At 37.2% G+C, this 15278-nt stretch overlaps 1 protein-coding gene across 1 annotated transcript in view; it reads right to left on the bottom strand.

Annotated features, from left to right (window-relative positions):
* Window positions 1–1342: 1342 nt before the first annotated feature.
* LOC132197883 (uncharacterized) overlaps window positions 1343–15278 on the bottom strand; it is a 72340-nt gene continuing 58404 nt past the window's right edge. The window contains exons 6-10 of the mRNA XM_059621472.1: window positions 5658–5833; window positions 5069–5203; window positions 4656–4909; window positions 2166–2417; window positions 1343–1941 (exon numbers count right to left, since the gene is read on the bottom strand). Coding sequence (XP_059477455.1) covers window positions 1876–1941; window positions 2166–2417; window positions 4656–4909; window positions 5069–5203; window positions 5658–5833 — 883 coding nt within the window. The 3' untranslated portion in view covers window positions 1343–1875. The remainder of the gene's footprint in view (window positions 1942–2165; window positions 2418–4655; window positions 4910–5068; window positions 5204–5657; window positions 5834–15278) is intronic.

The raw sequence follows: 15278 nt of genomic DNA on the forward strand, positions 1-15278 counted from the left end.
AGTAAGATTTACACAATTAATTCGCGTGGTTAAATATAATTATTTTGAATTTGACTTTATTGTTTCCAATCAAAAATATCAAAAATAAAATTCAAGTGTAATTATTCTGTTCATATTTCATATTATTAATATTTAATTATTTCATAATTAGCCGTGAAAAACTTCCTGGAAGTGCTGTAAAGATATTACATGTCAGTTGTCAGAGAATATAATGAAACAAATTTCAAGAACTAAAATTATACATTTAAAAAAATTTTAGGAATATATATTTATTAAATCTCCATCTGATACATAGTTATAAATAAACAGAAATAACTATACATAAAAATTTATAATTAATAAATAAATTTAAAATATTCGTATAAAGTTTTATTAAACAAAAAAAACTTTTATAAATACAGTAATAAATAATTATAAAAATACGTTTATTTATATAGACCTTTATTAATTTAAAGTTCATTTAAGCAGCAGGAATGAATAATAATGCCTTTCTGTCGTCCCTCCATAATTCAGTCCGGGTTCGCCATATATTCATCCTGCAAGTTGAAAGTTGGCAAAATATTGCCGAGGGCCCGGCACACTTCTCGGCGGCGCGCTCTCCGGCCGGTGTCCCGAAGTCGCCCCTCTGCTCAAAGGAGACGAGCGACGGGTTATTTATGGGGGTGGCTTTTCGACGTGTCACGCCAGTTTTGCACCACCGAGGGCTCGACCCCATTAATTGCCTCTTCTTACGTTTGAATTTGCCCTTGCTGGATATGGTATGGGCGCGCACTGCACTCAGTTCTCACACAATTCTCTTTTTATATCTCTCGACTCGGCTGGCAGTATTAAACTGGCAATTAACTCGCACGTCGTGATTTGAAAATGACGAGCTTTGTGCCCTCGTATGCTGAACGAAACGACCCATTATTCTGTGAGAATGGCGTTGTGCTTCGACTTATTGCCAGCTGATCTGATTGTGAATCTAATTATAGCTAGTAACCTTCAGTTTAAATTGACTTGTTAAAAAAAATGTAACAATAATTTCATAATAATTCATAATAAAAGTTAATTGATAATATACAATTTAGGTTAATAGTCATTTATTTGGTAAAATTTCCAAAAAGAGTTGAACGGAAAAATCTTTTTTTTTTAATATTGCATTTCTATAATTTATCAAGAAAATTCTGGTGAAAAATTTCTGATTTTTTCAAAGAAAATTTAAAAAAATTGAAATATTTATGAATAATTTGATTTTCAATTATGTACAAATAAGTTCTTGTTTATTTAACAAGACATGGAAAATCATTTGATTAGAAAATTTAGGAGTGTCATCTTGAATAAAATGCAGTTCTGGTGTAGTTTTATTGCAGTTTATAATTAGAGTAGATTTTGTCGGTAACATTGATTAAAGACTACAGATCTGTACACTGACCAAGGTATCCAATTCCGTAATAATTATCGAAAGGTAAATTAATCAACTGCGGAGAGACTCAATAACAAGATACAGATTAATACATAGTCAATAATGATATTAATCGAATACAGAAGAAGCTGCTCGGTTAATTAAAGTGTACAAAGGTAAACAATAGCAAGAGAGATAATATATTTATTAATTATGGGCGGGCGGCGGCGAATGAGACAGAAATACACCCTCGCCCGCTATACTTATTTATATTCTCATCCACGGAGGGTAACAAAAAACAAACAGAGAAAACAGAAATGACCAAATAAGGACGCGCTATTCAGAAAAGAAGCAACAACTGAGTGGAGTGGCCGCCTTCGATGGCCGCCTTCTGGCCGCCTGGTGGGTTGGCAGTATCACACAGCGAATGTCTCGATTCGCTCACGCACCGGCCGATATGTGTGGGCGGCCGCAGCGACGGCCTCAGGCCATCACTCCTGCTCTCCCACGGCCACCAGAGTGGGCTCGGACTTCAGTGCCTCGGACAAATTCACATTCTATAACACAAAAAGAAGACTCTTTGGTAAATAAATTGGTCAAATCAAAGAATAAATTTAATATATAATTTTCTAGAGAAAATGTTGAATTAATATAATTATTAACCGCCACAAAGTTGTATTTAAAATTTAAAAAAAAAAAATACCTAATGAAATTAGAAAATTCAGCAGGTTTTAAATTTCAAATGTAAATAATAAAAGGCAAAGAAAAACTTGTTGCTTACCAGGCGAACGGCCCTGACTATGCAGTTCTGCTGCTGGGCCTGCTTGTGGGCCTGTTCCAGCTGTCCTTTGGGTTCGAGGGTCCCTTTCGGATCGATTATGTTGTTGTTGGTGCGCCTAGGGTGCAAATCGTTCAGCAGTTCCTCTTCCATCTCGTCGTCGTCGTCGTCCAAGTCTTCAATGCTTGTGGCCACGGTCGCGCCCTCGGGCGGGGTGGCCGCCTCCTCGGCCGCAGCCCTTGGAGAACCTCCCTCCTGAAACACGCACAGTATCTTCTAGAGGGGAAAATCCTCAAATTTCTTTTAAAATCTAGAGACCGTAAAAATAGTTACTTATTGTTCTAGGTCTTTAAAAATATTTGATTTCCAAAAACAATATTATTCTAAATCTATTTTGATAATAAGGAAAAAAAATTCTCTTAAGAAGAGACAAATTTGAAATTTTACAAAATTATTGATTTTATTTAGAAATTAAGAAAAAAGAATTCCAAGTATTTGAAAAGTTTTAAATCCCTTTTTACAGTAGAAATTTGTTCAGAATAAAATCAATTGGCATAAAAATTGAATCGAATAACCACTTGTGTCTTTTCCATTTTTCCATATTGTGCTCTCACCCAAAAAGTTATTTAACATTCCTCCCCTTTTTGAGTGAAAAAAATCTGAAACGAGGTTGGAACGATTGTCAAGCATTTTCAGCCCGCTTTTCTCATCAGCGAGAGATTCCCGCTGGAGAAGCCCATTTCCGACTTTTTGCCGCCCCCGGCACCAGCAGAGAGCACCGTCGCCGTCATCCCGCTGCACACCAAAGTCAATGAGCGTGTGTAAGCATGCAGGCAGTATTCATTTATATTGTTGGTGCGCACAGGGCGGTGGCGGCGGCGGCAGTTGGCGATAATGGTGGTTTAAATTGCAAATGCAGCCCGTCGTTGTCTTTAATTAAAGAGCCCGGCCGCCCCCGGCCACCCCCGCCTCCGGGCGAGCACGATTGCACACTCATATTTACACGGAGAAAACACACATGTGTGTGCGTTTTTGTATATTTCATTTTTATATTCCGACCGAGATGCTGCAGCTGCACTCGCGAAATTCCGCTCACGTCAGGCGGAAAGAGAAAAGAAAAAGACCTCGCGGCGTGCCAGTGCGAAATGAATTATTTACTCTTTTACTTGGTGGGCAGATGGCCAGAGATCGAATCCTCATAAACCGGAGAGGGAGTTGATATTGTAAATAAAATTGAAAATATCTTAATACCTTTACTGGCACAGTGCACCTCGGAGCACACAAAAGCATTGTTTCAGTAGTTTTTTTTTATGGTTGATATATGACTTTGCTTTAAAAGAATGAAATTAATTAGCGGTTTAATTAAATTTTTAATTTAGCTAAAATTTATTTAACTAAAAGGGAAATAATCTTAAAAATTTGGTTTAATGTGTTGCCTATTATATTTGCAATAAATATAAAATTACTCTGAAGAACTAAAATAATGAGCAAAAAATTTATTGAAGAAGGTTTTACGCACAAACACGCACGAAGATGATCTCTATGATTTTGATTTGAATGATATCAGAGATTATGCAAATTTTCACATCAATTTTTTTCCCGATTTTTCACACCAAAAAATTTTGTACTAGATTGTAGATGGGATCACATTGTCAGTTTTTCCTGATGGTAAGAAATTTTGAAATTTGAGGAGTCGATTCGTCAAAAAGTCACATGGGTTTGAACACGTGTTGATGGATGAGTGATGCGATAAGTTGCTGACATTACATGGAATAATATCAGTATGTACATATCCGTAGTGCGCGAACCCCTGCCACACCTCCGATGATTGATTGATTAATCCGGGGCGTGGCGCTCGCAGTTTTAATTTAATCAATTTTTCTCTATCACTCGTCCAATCTATTCATCATCGTTAATCGCGAATCAGCGACTGAAGGAAAGATCAGATCGGAGGAGAACGCATTTTAATTACACTCGCTTTGACGGAGTAGGAAATAATGAAGGTAAATCACTCGGGTGAAATCGTTCTTGTCATGTGTATGTGTGTGTGCAAACTATATTACACCCCCAGCAGGCGCAAACAACCGACTGCGCGCAGCACCTGCCGTTTCATTACTGCACACACCTTTCTTATTCTTATGTTTAGTTTTTCAATTTGTGAGAGAGCGCATAAGCAAGACCTGCACAACGCAAAATTACTTCTGGCGTGGCAAGAGTGTAATGGAAATTTTTCTAGTGGTATTAACAATAAGATCCACACTTTTTATATAATTGATATTTAAAATTACTTCATAATTTCTTAATCGAGACTAGTTATCAAATTTTCAACCAGAAAACTGGCATTTTTTTTTGCTATATTGTAGAAAAACAAAAATTTAAAAAAATTTGGATTCTGTGAAAATTAAATAATTATTTTACACTGAAACGGTCTATCTAATTTAATTATGTAAATGCAACAATTAAATATTGTCTTAAAATAATATTTTTGCTCACCATATCATCATTGAGTGTTTCCAAAGGGCAGACGGCGGCGGTCGGTGGGGGCGGCGTTTCCTGGAGAGGCGGGGGCGAGGTTGAAGACTCCTTTCGGTTAGGCACACCAAGCTCGTAGATGTTGAGCATGTGCGCGGCCTGGACGTGCACCATCAGGTCCCAGGGACTGTGGAACGCGTCCTTGCACTGCACACACAACAGACACGCCACCCCTGACCCTTCTGTCTCACTTGCCCCATTGAACAACTCGCCAGCTGCAGTAAAAATATCCCAATTAAAAATTATCTAAATAATTTTGCAATCGGAAAGAAAAATAAATCAATCTGATTTCTGAACAATCTAAATAAAATATTTTAAATTTTTTTTATTTTGATTAATAATAAGACGTAATTTGAATTCTTTTTGACAATTACCTGGCTTAAGTCCATTAATTAGGCTGCACTTGCAAGTGAACCGTAGCTTGCAGTAGGTCTTCTTGTGCTCAAGCAACTCCTGCAACTCGGTGAACATCTCCCTGCAATTTCCGCAGATCAGGATGTCTGGGTTGCCTGCGAAAACGACCAAATATCGTGAGAGGCCCGAAAAAAGTTTTGAATAACACTTGACATCAGAAGTTCAAAGAAGTTGAGAGAGAGAAAGAGGAGTCTATTGTTTATATCGTTTCGTGCGACACGCCAGCCAGCGATCAATTAATTAGCTGGCCGTGAAACGCGAGGGGCGCATAAAAAATTGCATTAACAAAACGCCAGCCGCTGATTTAAATTACAAAGAGATAAGCCTGACAAGTTAATTAATTGAGCCTGCTGCGTTGCTGCCGATGCAAGATATTATTATTATTTCGCTCAGACTAACTCTCTGTTGTGATATTCAGCGAGTGCTGTTGGCGGCGCAACATCAATCACGTTTTACTTTGCACTCTCAAATGTCTCGAAATAAACTTCTGCTTTTGTTTCTGATTTTGCAGAACAAAAATCTTTCAAATCAACGAAAAAAAATACTGACTGTAAGTTTTAAGTTGTCCGACGGAGGCCGACGCGGGGGCCTTCTGCGCGGAAACTGCCGCTTTCAAGATGGGCCTGGCCCCGGGGGGCACCATCAGTCGGGGGCGTTTGAGTGGGGGCACGAGCCGCGTGCCGCCCCCGGGCGCCGCTGAACCAAACGCGGCGCTCGCGTAGTAGCTGAAACAAAAAGGTCAAAATTCAAAATCTGTTTAGCAAAATGCAAAATAAAGTACTACAGCACTAACTACCGAAAAATTAAAATACTGGCCTAAAATGCGTCATAAATATTGGTAACTATGCTCGTCACATTACCAAACAAAATCGTAGAAATGTGGAATCATTTTTTTCCTCCAAAGAATTGGAAAATTATGAATAAATCAAGACGATTCTTTGAAAGGAATTTATGTTCCAATCCAAATTGATATTTTGATCTTCAAAAATTTCATAAAGAAGTCAAATTTCCTAAAAGATTTAAGCCTCTAAAATTCGCTTGAAAAGTATTTTGGTTGCTGATAAAATAAATCCTCAAAGTTTTATTGTAGGAAAATTTATTCAGCTAGGTGATGAATAAAACACTAATACACAATAAAAAATTTGTTGTCTCCTTTGAATATTTATTTTTGGCATTAAATTGAACTTAAGTAAAGCTGATTACCCAAAATTGAACGAGTTTCGCAATGAAAATTTTGTATGAAATGTTTCCGAGCCCATTCTGCAGAATGACCAGCTCAAAATAAAGTGATTCTGGTTCCTGGCCCTCGAGCTCTGCGGGTGGGCGAAGTGCGTGCGTGTACTTTATCAGTTCCACGGCAGACGCACTAACTCATTTTAAGTCGTCATTAAGGACTTTCGTCATTTGCGGTTATTGAGCCTCGATCCGAGTCTAATTGCCTACGATTCCGCCCCGGCCCGGCAGAGAGCAAGGGCCGGCGGTTCGGTCGCAGGTGGTGCAAAACTCAGGCAAAAGTCACCCCCAGGGGCTGAACACTTGCAAACTGCCTCACCTCAGCCGACATAAATTCTCGAAAACAAAACTAGCAGCAAACAAAATCCACAAATGGCAAGTCGGAGAACCAGAGGGCACGAATTTCCACTTCGGTATACAAATAGAAGCAGGTGGTGGAGAGGAGATTTTAGAACAAAATTTTCCTCAAACTTTTCGAACAAAGCGTGTGTATTTTTTGTTTTGTCTTTTTATTTAGGCGCAGCTCCGTCAAGTGCGCGAGCAGAGAGAGAATTCCCTGGACGCGAGCAAGGGAGGTGGACGGAATTGCGATTGCCGGCCAACGTGATCAATAATGAGACAGCGGCCGGCGCGTCCCTCGAGGACGCCTTAAGTGCATATGTTTATCCTGCGATTCGTCCCTGAAGATTGCCCTAAGTGCTGCCTTTCATGTCCACCGACACTCATTCTTTCCCGCGCGACACATCCGCCGCACACTAATTTGATTGCGCGCGACCAGCAGCCCCCATCTGTTGCTCCTGCACGAGGCAAAAAGTTGTCACAGCCTGAATGTACATTTAAATCTCAAGGCCAGAACTCAGGCTTGGTAATATAATCTCTGATTAACACTTTTATCAACATACTAGGCAATGGTAAGGATAGAAAACTATTGATTCATAATTTTTTTTACTTTTAGTCCTAAAAAATTTATTATTTCCATAATTTAAAATTTAATGAATTTTGGATTTTAAAAACGTATAAAATAATTTATTTAAATAAATTTTGTGAAACACACTAAACAGGCCATACATGTGTTATCCTTATCTCTAATCGTAAATAAATTTTTATAAATTTCAATCTCTCCCTTGATTTAGGAAATATTTTACAGAATTAGTCTGTAGAAATAGATGGATGATTAAATAAAATAATTAAAAGTATCTTATGAAATAAAAAGTGGGTTAAAATTTCAGGGAACATGGAATAACCCTGATAAGTATTGAATTGAATCTTTTCTTTCTGCAAAAAAATTTAGTTGCAAAAATAATATTATTAATACTGTACAAAACAAAAGCAACCACTACCCATAGCGAGACGTATCAATAAAAATTCACTTAAATCCATAAACAAGCAGGCACCAAATATAGTATTTATTTACTTTCCAGAAAAGAATAAAAGAAAAATCTTATAAGCATCACTAAAACAATTTATTATAGAAAAGCTGCCTTGCCATACTCTTTACTAGTTTTCAGCACTTATAAATCTAAAAATAAAAAACTGCAATGCAAACCCGCTGCAAACAAAGAAGAAAAACGAAACAACAGCATGAATTCTACAAAATAAACAGAGAATGTAGTAAGGAAACAAACTGCAATTGTTATTGCAGCGCAATTAGTGTCACGTTGCGCAATTAGTGGCGGAAGAAACGCTACTGATTGCGAGAGAGAACTCGGGAAAAGGGCCTTTGGAGTTGAGGGCCTGCAATTGTTTCAGCCGCTGACAAAGAAAGTAAAAAGTTTTTTTCTTTAGCAGCAGTTAAGGCTCATTTGTTTGAAGTCGCCGGCGAAATTGAAACTGGAGCGAGAGTGGCAGGCGGACGTGACTTCATTTTTGAGCGGCGAGTTGATGAGCGCCGAGTGCAAATGACTCGTTAAATCGAGGAGAGTGCACAGCACGCTTCCTGGCTCATTATGCACTGCAATTACAGAGAGAGGAGCCGGGACGAAAACGGAGTGAATCAAAATTCCTGGCCCGCACCGCCCATTACGCATTCCAGCTGGAGCAATTTGTTTTTGTGCCGCAAACTGCCAGTCTGCGCACAGTGTGCTTTGTTTGTACTGCGTGTTGTTCATCTTCACCTGCACGCCTCATTGCAGATGGAAAAACAAACACAACTTGTATGTATGAAATAGAAAATCCAGCAACTTGGGCACACCAAGTTCTTGGTAAAAAATACACGTGAGGTCTGCGCAAGTGTGGGTGATACTTGCTCTTCAAAATTTTTAAACTTTTCAAGATTTATAAAAAGTAATTTATGAATAAAAGTCATCCAAGCTATCTATTTGATCTCGGAAGTTTAAGCAAAATTCTTGTTAGTGGTGGTGCCGTTTTTTCTAAAAATTCCTATTCTTTTCAATTAAAATTGTTTACTATTAAATAACCTTAATTATATTAATCATTTTTATTATATTTATATGTTATAATGATTACAATCAATAACCTTACCAAAATCTTAATGTCATTACATGGGTCAGTGTACTGTATTTATTTATTAAGAAATGTTCATAGATGATCTGAGCAAGTGAGTATACAAATTTATGTTCCATTAACAATTTTTAAATTAGATTTTTCTGAACTTCTTTAAACGTACATTACAAAAGAATTAAGTACATCAACAAATATATTAATTAATATAAAAATACTTGAATAATAACTAAATTTAAGTTAATTAAAAAAAATTATAATTTATACCCTCTTGTTTTGTTTTTAAATTTTATTGTATATACTTTAACAAAAGAGAGTTGAAACTTTTTGTTTTAGTCTTTTTAGATGACTTAAAATTTTTATGTGTAATTATAGCTGATGTTTAGTTAATGGTTAATATATTATTATTCGCTTTCACTGTCAAATCAAGGCCGAAATTATGATCCTTTACACTTTACATGAAATCTTGCCATTCCTGAATCAAAATTGCAGAGCAATTGATAATGATTTTACATTAATTAATTTTTCTTTTAGAAATATACACATTAGTTTTGAAAGGTGATATTTGCTATAAAATATATATCTGGTACTGCCTTCCACAGAAAATCAACTCAAATTTTCAATTTTGCTGCTAATGACGGTTGCAACAACTGTGTATTTTTTCACTTGGTTGAGCAGAGAGCTCTATTTTTAAAGGACCACTTGCAAAACTGCTTAACTCTTCATCGCCTCGGACTATATACAGACGGAAGGTGAGACGGCGAGTGTTTCACAACTCCACTCGAGTTGGAGCAACTGCAAGACAGTCACGTATATAGAGTAAAAGTGTACGTATTGCCGAGAGTATTTTTCAGCTAAGAGTGCTCAAGAGCCAAGGCCGGGGGCAAAAGAAAGAGAGAAAAGAAACGAAAAAGGGAAGAAAGGGAGAGAAAAAGAGACGAGGCCAATTCTCGGGGCTTTTTGCGCCGAAAGGGTCGTTAACTGAGCTGCATGATTGTGTGTTTTGCACTCGACATAATCACCTGCAGCCCACCCAGCATAATGATAAACAAACGGAAATTTTGAGACAACAAAGAAGAACGCGCCACTCGTTACTCCTTTGACCTGACACATGTGTGATTGCAGCCTGATTAACGTGAGAGGGCAGGTGCTGAAATAGCAAACCTCATTACTCTCCGCTGGCGAGCCGAGCCAACGCTGATTTCATCTTTTATGCATGCCCTCCTAATCAGCGTCTGCTTTTTTCCACACACGGCTCTGTGTCGCGGCCATGCAAATGAAACGCTCAAATTCTCGCGCCCACCTCCGCACGTACCGCACTGCATGCATATGCATGCATGCGCCAAAGCCACCGATGCACTTTTTGCACTGAATTATTAATGGCCCCGCTCTGGTTTTGTTTTTCCGACTCCGGCGGCGGACGGACGGATGGAGGAATGAAAGAGCCGCTGCTTTGCAAGTGAAATTTTGATGCATATGTGTCATTAAAAATACGATATCGGACAACTCGAGTTTACTCCTCCAAGAGAAAAAAAAACGTTAGAGAGGTGCAAGAAATTGTTAAAACAATAAGATTGTTAAATGTTAATGTTAAAAATAATTGTTTATTAATAATAAATTGCATTGGCAAAATATTGCTTTATAAAAAAAGAAAAAAGAAATATTTATCAATTTAATTTTTTCCTCTGCTTCAATTTCTTTTGAATCGACACAAGTTTTAATTCAAGTGAAATTTTTGAAGTAGGTTTAAGAAAAAAATAAATTTTATAAAAATCAATTAAACATACGTTTTATCGAATTATCAGCTTTCAGACGTTACAATTAACGTTTGAATAGTTTGAATTGAAAAAATTCTTTAATTAGCACATCTACTAAATTTCAAGATCAATATAATATTAAATAGTTTGAATTCAATCATTTTTTTTCGACAGTCATCTGTAGATAAATTAATGGTTCGCCCTCGCCATTATTTTGCTCCTGAGCTCTTGGGAGATAATCACCTCCATTGCTGATTGTTTGAGACGGCGGGTTTTAAGAGATAATAATCCGTGAAGCGTGCCATTAACGAGTGCGCTGTGCTGAAGAGTCAAGCAAACAAACGGACCAAACGTGTTCGACCGCCGCGTGGCCTAATTGCTCGGAACGATTGGTGCTCTAATTGAGTTCTGCGAGAGGCAACAATGAGCGTAATTGGCTGAGTAATTGTGGTCCTAATTGCTTGGTAATTGCACCTGATGCACCACCGCAAATTGACCAATCGGATTGGTGGCGAAAAGCTGCATTATTTACGACTCGGAGCAAAATGGTCCATTTCCTGCACCAAGAGAGTGCAACGTTCGCGAAACTACAACGGGAGTGATGGAGAAAAATTGCATTTTCTTGATACTCTGCTGCAGCAGAGAATAGAAATCGCTCTGAACAAGCCATGCATCCAGTTCTTGGAGGCACTTTAGTCTGTATAAAAAAATACTAATTTATTTATTCTCCATTCATAACAAATTCAATCCAGAATGCAGCTCAATTTCCTTACAATGCGAATAATAGCATCTGAAATTGCAGTTTTCTCGTTCAAATGAAAATTAATGCATTTTTTTTATTGAAATAAGGAGAGAACAACTATCTATAGAATGAAATTATTTTGTCAGTGTTTCAACCATAAAATGGAAGTAGATTAAAGCTAAACAGATTTCTATATCCCATAATATATTATTAAATTAAGAATCTTAATCTTTTTTGACACGTCTAATATAAAAATAAAGTATTTACTAAAAATAATATTTTTAATTATGTTTTTAGTAGTACAACATTTTAAGACGAAATAAAATATTATAGTTTAATTTTTTTTTTAATTTACAGAATTATATATATTTAGATTTAATTATTAACTTTTAATTTAGTTTTTTTAGCATTTAAGAATCTTATTGTATTAAAATTATTGAACAATTCTAAGAAGAATAATAATTTTTCTTTATAAAATTATTGGGTTTTGAAAATATATTTATTTTCATTCATACATCTTATGATAAATCCGATTATTGTCAGGTATTTGAAACACTAGTTCAACATTCAATTATCTTTGAAAAGAATTATTCTTCAGCTAAGTTGCCAAACATGAGTGGTGCAAAAAAGTCTTCTTCCTCTCGCAGGAGCAAAAAGCTACCTCATTGCCGAAGCTATGTTTGACTAATTGATAGTTCTCTCTGACAATTTGTAAGTACAACGGCGGCTTGCCTGCGTTCAATTAATCACTCAAAATTAATCGGTGTGCTGAATATATTCGGGCGCACTTCTTGCCGCCCAGTGATGAATCGATGAGCCAGCGAGCAAAAAAGCGCAGGCTGCTGCCTAAGTGGCAGGAGTCAAACTGGCTCTGATTTTGAAGGGTCTCCCTCACCGAACAATATGGCCTATTATTCCGCCCTCGCCGAGCGCAAATGAGCCGGTCTGCGCTGCTGCCTGCGTGAATTTAATTACTGCGCGCGGGGGCTCCTCTGGTGATTCAAAATCCATGTAGCGCCTAATTAAATGCGCGCCGGCTGCCTCCACCGCATTTACAAATCACAATTACACTCCCCATTACTTGATTACACTCGGATACGCCAGAGGTGGGGGCGCTACACCTGCACACTACTTACAGACGAATCGCATTTCCGAATCACCATTTATCATTGTTGCGCTCCGATGGGGTGTTTGTTTGTCTTGGTTTGCGGCTCGTTCTGAGCACAATGCATGATCAAACGAGTACTATTTAACCTTTGCATCACATTGGCTTTTGTCTAAATTTAGTTGTTTTGTGCAATTTTAATATCAAGGGAAGGTGATAGGAATCTACTTTTGAGGATAAATTTGAAGGGTATGGATTTTGAGTATCAGACTTTTTTTTATAGATCTTCAAAGTTGAAAAAACTACTGTTTAGTAATTGAAAGTTGAGAAGAATATAAAATCATATTTGTATTGTATTTTTAGAAATTTTAACACGTATTTATCAAATTAAATTTAGGAATAATTTAAATTGTCTCTTTAAATAATAATAATAATTGAATTACCAAATGGATTTCATTGCTTTTGAATATTTCAGATTTTTCGTAAAAAATATTTCCCCCAAGTCATTTGGTGCACCCAAGGCAGGATGCGCCTCTAGCTCTCCGCCGAGGGACGATTGAGAAATGCAGGACCGTTTGAAATTTATTTGCCAGCCCGGAGCATTATTGGCTTCTCGGCAAGACAAACTGAGCCCTTTTTATTCTGCAACGGACAAATAAATAAATAAATAAGCAATAAGTAACACACTCGCTCGGCGGCCGTAAATCTCAATAACGTGTGCAGCAGTTGGGCAAATCAGCAATTCGTTCCTAATAACATAACTCACCGATTCCGCCCGCAAATCGCCGGCAAATTGAATGATTGGCTTTTTCCGGGCTGTCGAACGAAAACGCACGGGATATAAAATGAAAGGGGTGAACGCAACCGAGAAGTTCATCTACGTCAAGCAAATTGCCTATCTCAGTGACAGCTGCAGCACTGGGTATAATGGACACAATTGCACATTTGCAGCAAAGTGAATTCTTCTTACTTTCATATGAACCAAGAAAATGAATGACAATGTCTCTTAGAAATTTTTAAATTGTCATTCAAAAAGTTAATAATTTAATTTTGTAATCAATTAAACTTATCACAGCTAATGATGAGTAAATTTAAGTTAATCGAATTAAATTTAAAATAATGCAGCAAATTTTCTGAATAAAAATGAATTTTCAAAATCACGAAAATAAATAATTAATACAAATAATTTAAATATCAAAGTGCTTTTTATCATCTTAGAATAGATGAATTTAATGACACGCATTTCTGGCACCTGAATTTTCAAACTATAGGCAACTTGCAAATCTATGCTGCCTTGCTGGTTGCATAGCACTCGTTCGATATACAAAAAATTAAAACATTCAATTATTATTAATTTATTATTTATTTAAATGGAATTGCTTCATAAACGTTATTGATGTATTTAAAGTGAATAGAAATTCTCATAATAGGTCAATAATCTATGCAATTATAAGTAATTGAGGGATAACAATTTAATTGTGGTAATTACTCATTTTCTCAAATATGTGCTTGTGGATTTGCTAAAAATAGATGAGACTGATGAGTTTTGCTAACGCAAGCAATTTCCAACGGCCATCACACTCACGTTAATTTGCGCGATCAAATCGGGAGGCCGAGCGATTCGGCAATTTCGATTTGCGAATTTTAATCAAAGTGCAATTAGCGATGGGGTCAATTAAAATCAAATCAGCGTGATTGAGTGGCGAGCGAGAGCGGCATTGTGGCGTGTGTTTGTGCGGTTTTGCGGGCGATATTCGGCTCACCGTAGGTAGCAGATCCATCCAGCAGCACAAATACTCATCTCAATGGCTCCCAGCAACAGGTACAGACACATTGATTATTTATTGCTCTCTCTCTCTCGCTCGGCTCCCAGCCACGGACAGTATGTGCATGCGGCGGGGGCGGTTCTTTGAGAGGCAAATCGCTCTCGGCTGGATTAAAGGCGCTGCGCGTGTTTGTGATTTTTTTATCCATTTGTAGCGTGCATTCCTCATTGGCTTTCGTTGACGCTGGAATTTTTCGCCAAATGAAGGAAAGAGTGAAAAACAATATGCATTTTACATCCGTTGGAAAGTGGAAAATGCTCATAAGTCTATAAAAAAATAAAAGTTAACTTTTCCCCCTTCAACAGTAGATTCTCTAATATCATTTTTTTTCTGAACAATTTTACAATAATTTGCTTCTAAACCGTGTTAAAGAATATTAGTATTACATTTCAATTCAAAATCTTCTATATTATCTTTTATTAAAAAAATAAATTTCAATAAAAAAAAGAAACTGCTTCATTTCAGTATTCTTTTCTAAATATGATAAATTAAAGTAAATTCAGTTTGCCTCTTTATTTTTTAATATTAATTAATAACAATTTATACCTTTGTGGCTTATTAAACAACGAAAGTTTATTGGATATAAAAAATATTTCTGAATATTCAACTTTTAATAAAGTTTCTTTCTTGTGTCAGGAATTGTAGGGAACTCTCCCTCGCATTGATCTAGAACGACGGCAACGATAAGTGCCATTAAACGAGCGTGCACGTCTCTGGCTCATATGTATGTAAATATGACGTCATCTGCATGGAAATTTGGCGCGACGCACCCTCTCTCGCTGCACGCCTAGTCATTTCCCGTGTGCCGTCCCTCGCACGAACGTATGCTCAGCCACATAGGTGTACTTGCAGAAGTGCGTGCTTAATTATTGATCGCGACAGCCACGAATTTCACGTGTCATTTAATAAACACCGGCCATCAATCACCGCGATGCACTATTTTCGTTGGCCCACCCTGTTCGCACCGAAAAGCTCTTTCTCTCTCTCGCACTTGGCGGCGCGTGCAATCGCTCATGTCCAATTTGGGATCAACAACTAACGCGCTGT

This window comes from Neocloeon triangulifer, unplaced genomic scaffold, assembly GCF_031216515.1.
Source record: "Neocloeon triangulifer isolate White Clay Creek 2 clone unplaced genomic scaffold, ASM3121651v1 ptg000012l, whole genome shotgun sequence".
Lineage (NCBI taxonomy): Eukaryota > Metazoa > Arthropoda > Insecta > Ephemeroptera > Baetidae > Neocloeon > Neocloeon triangulifer.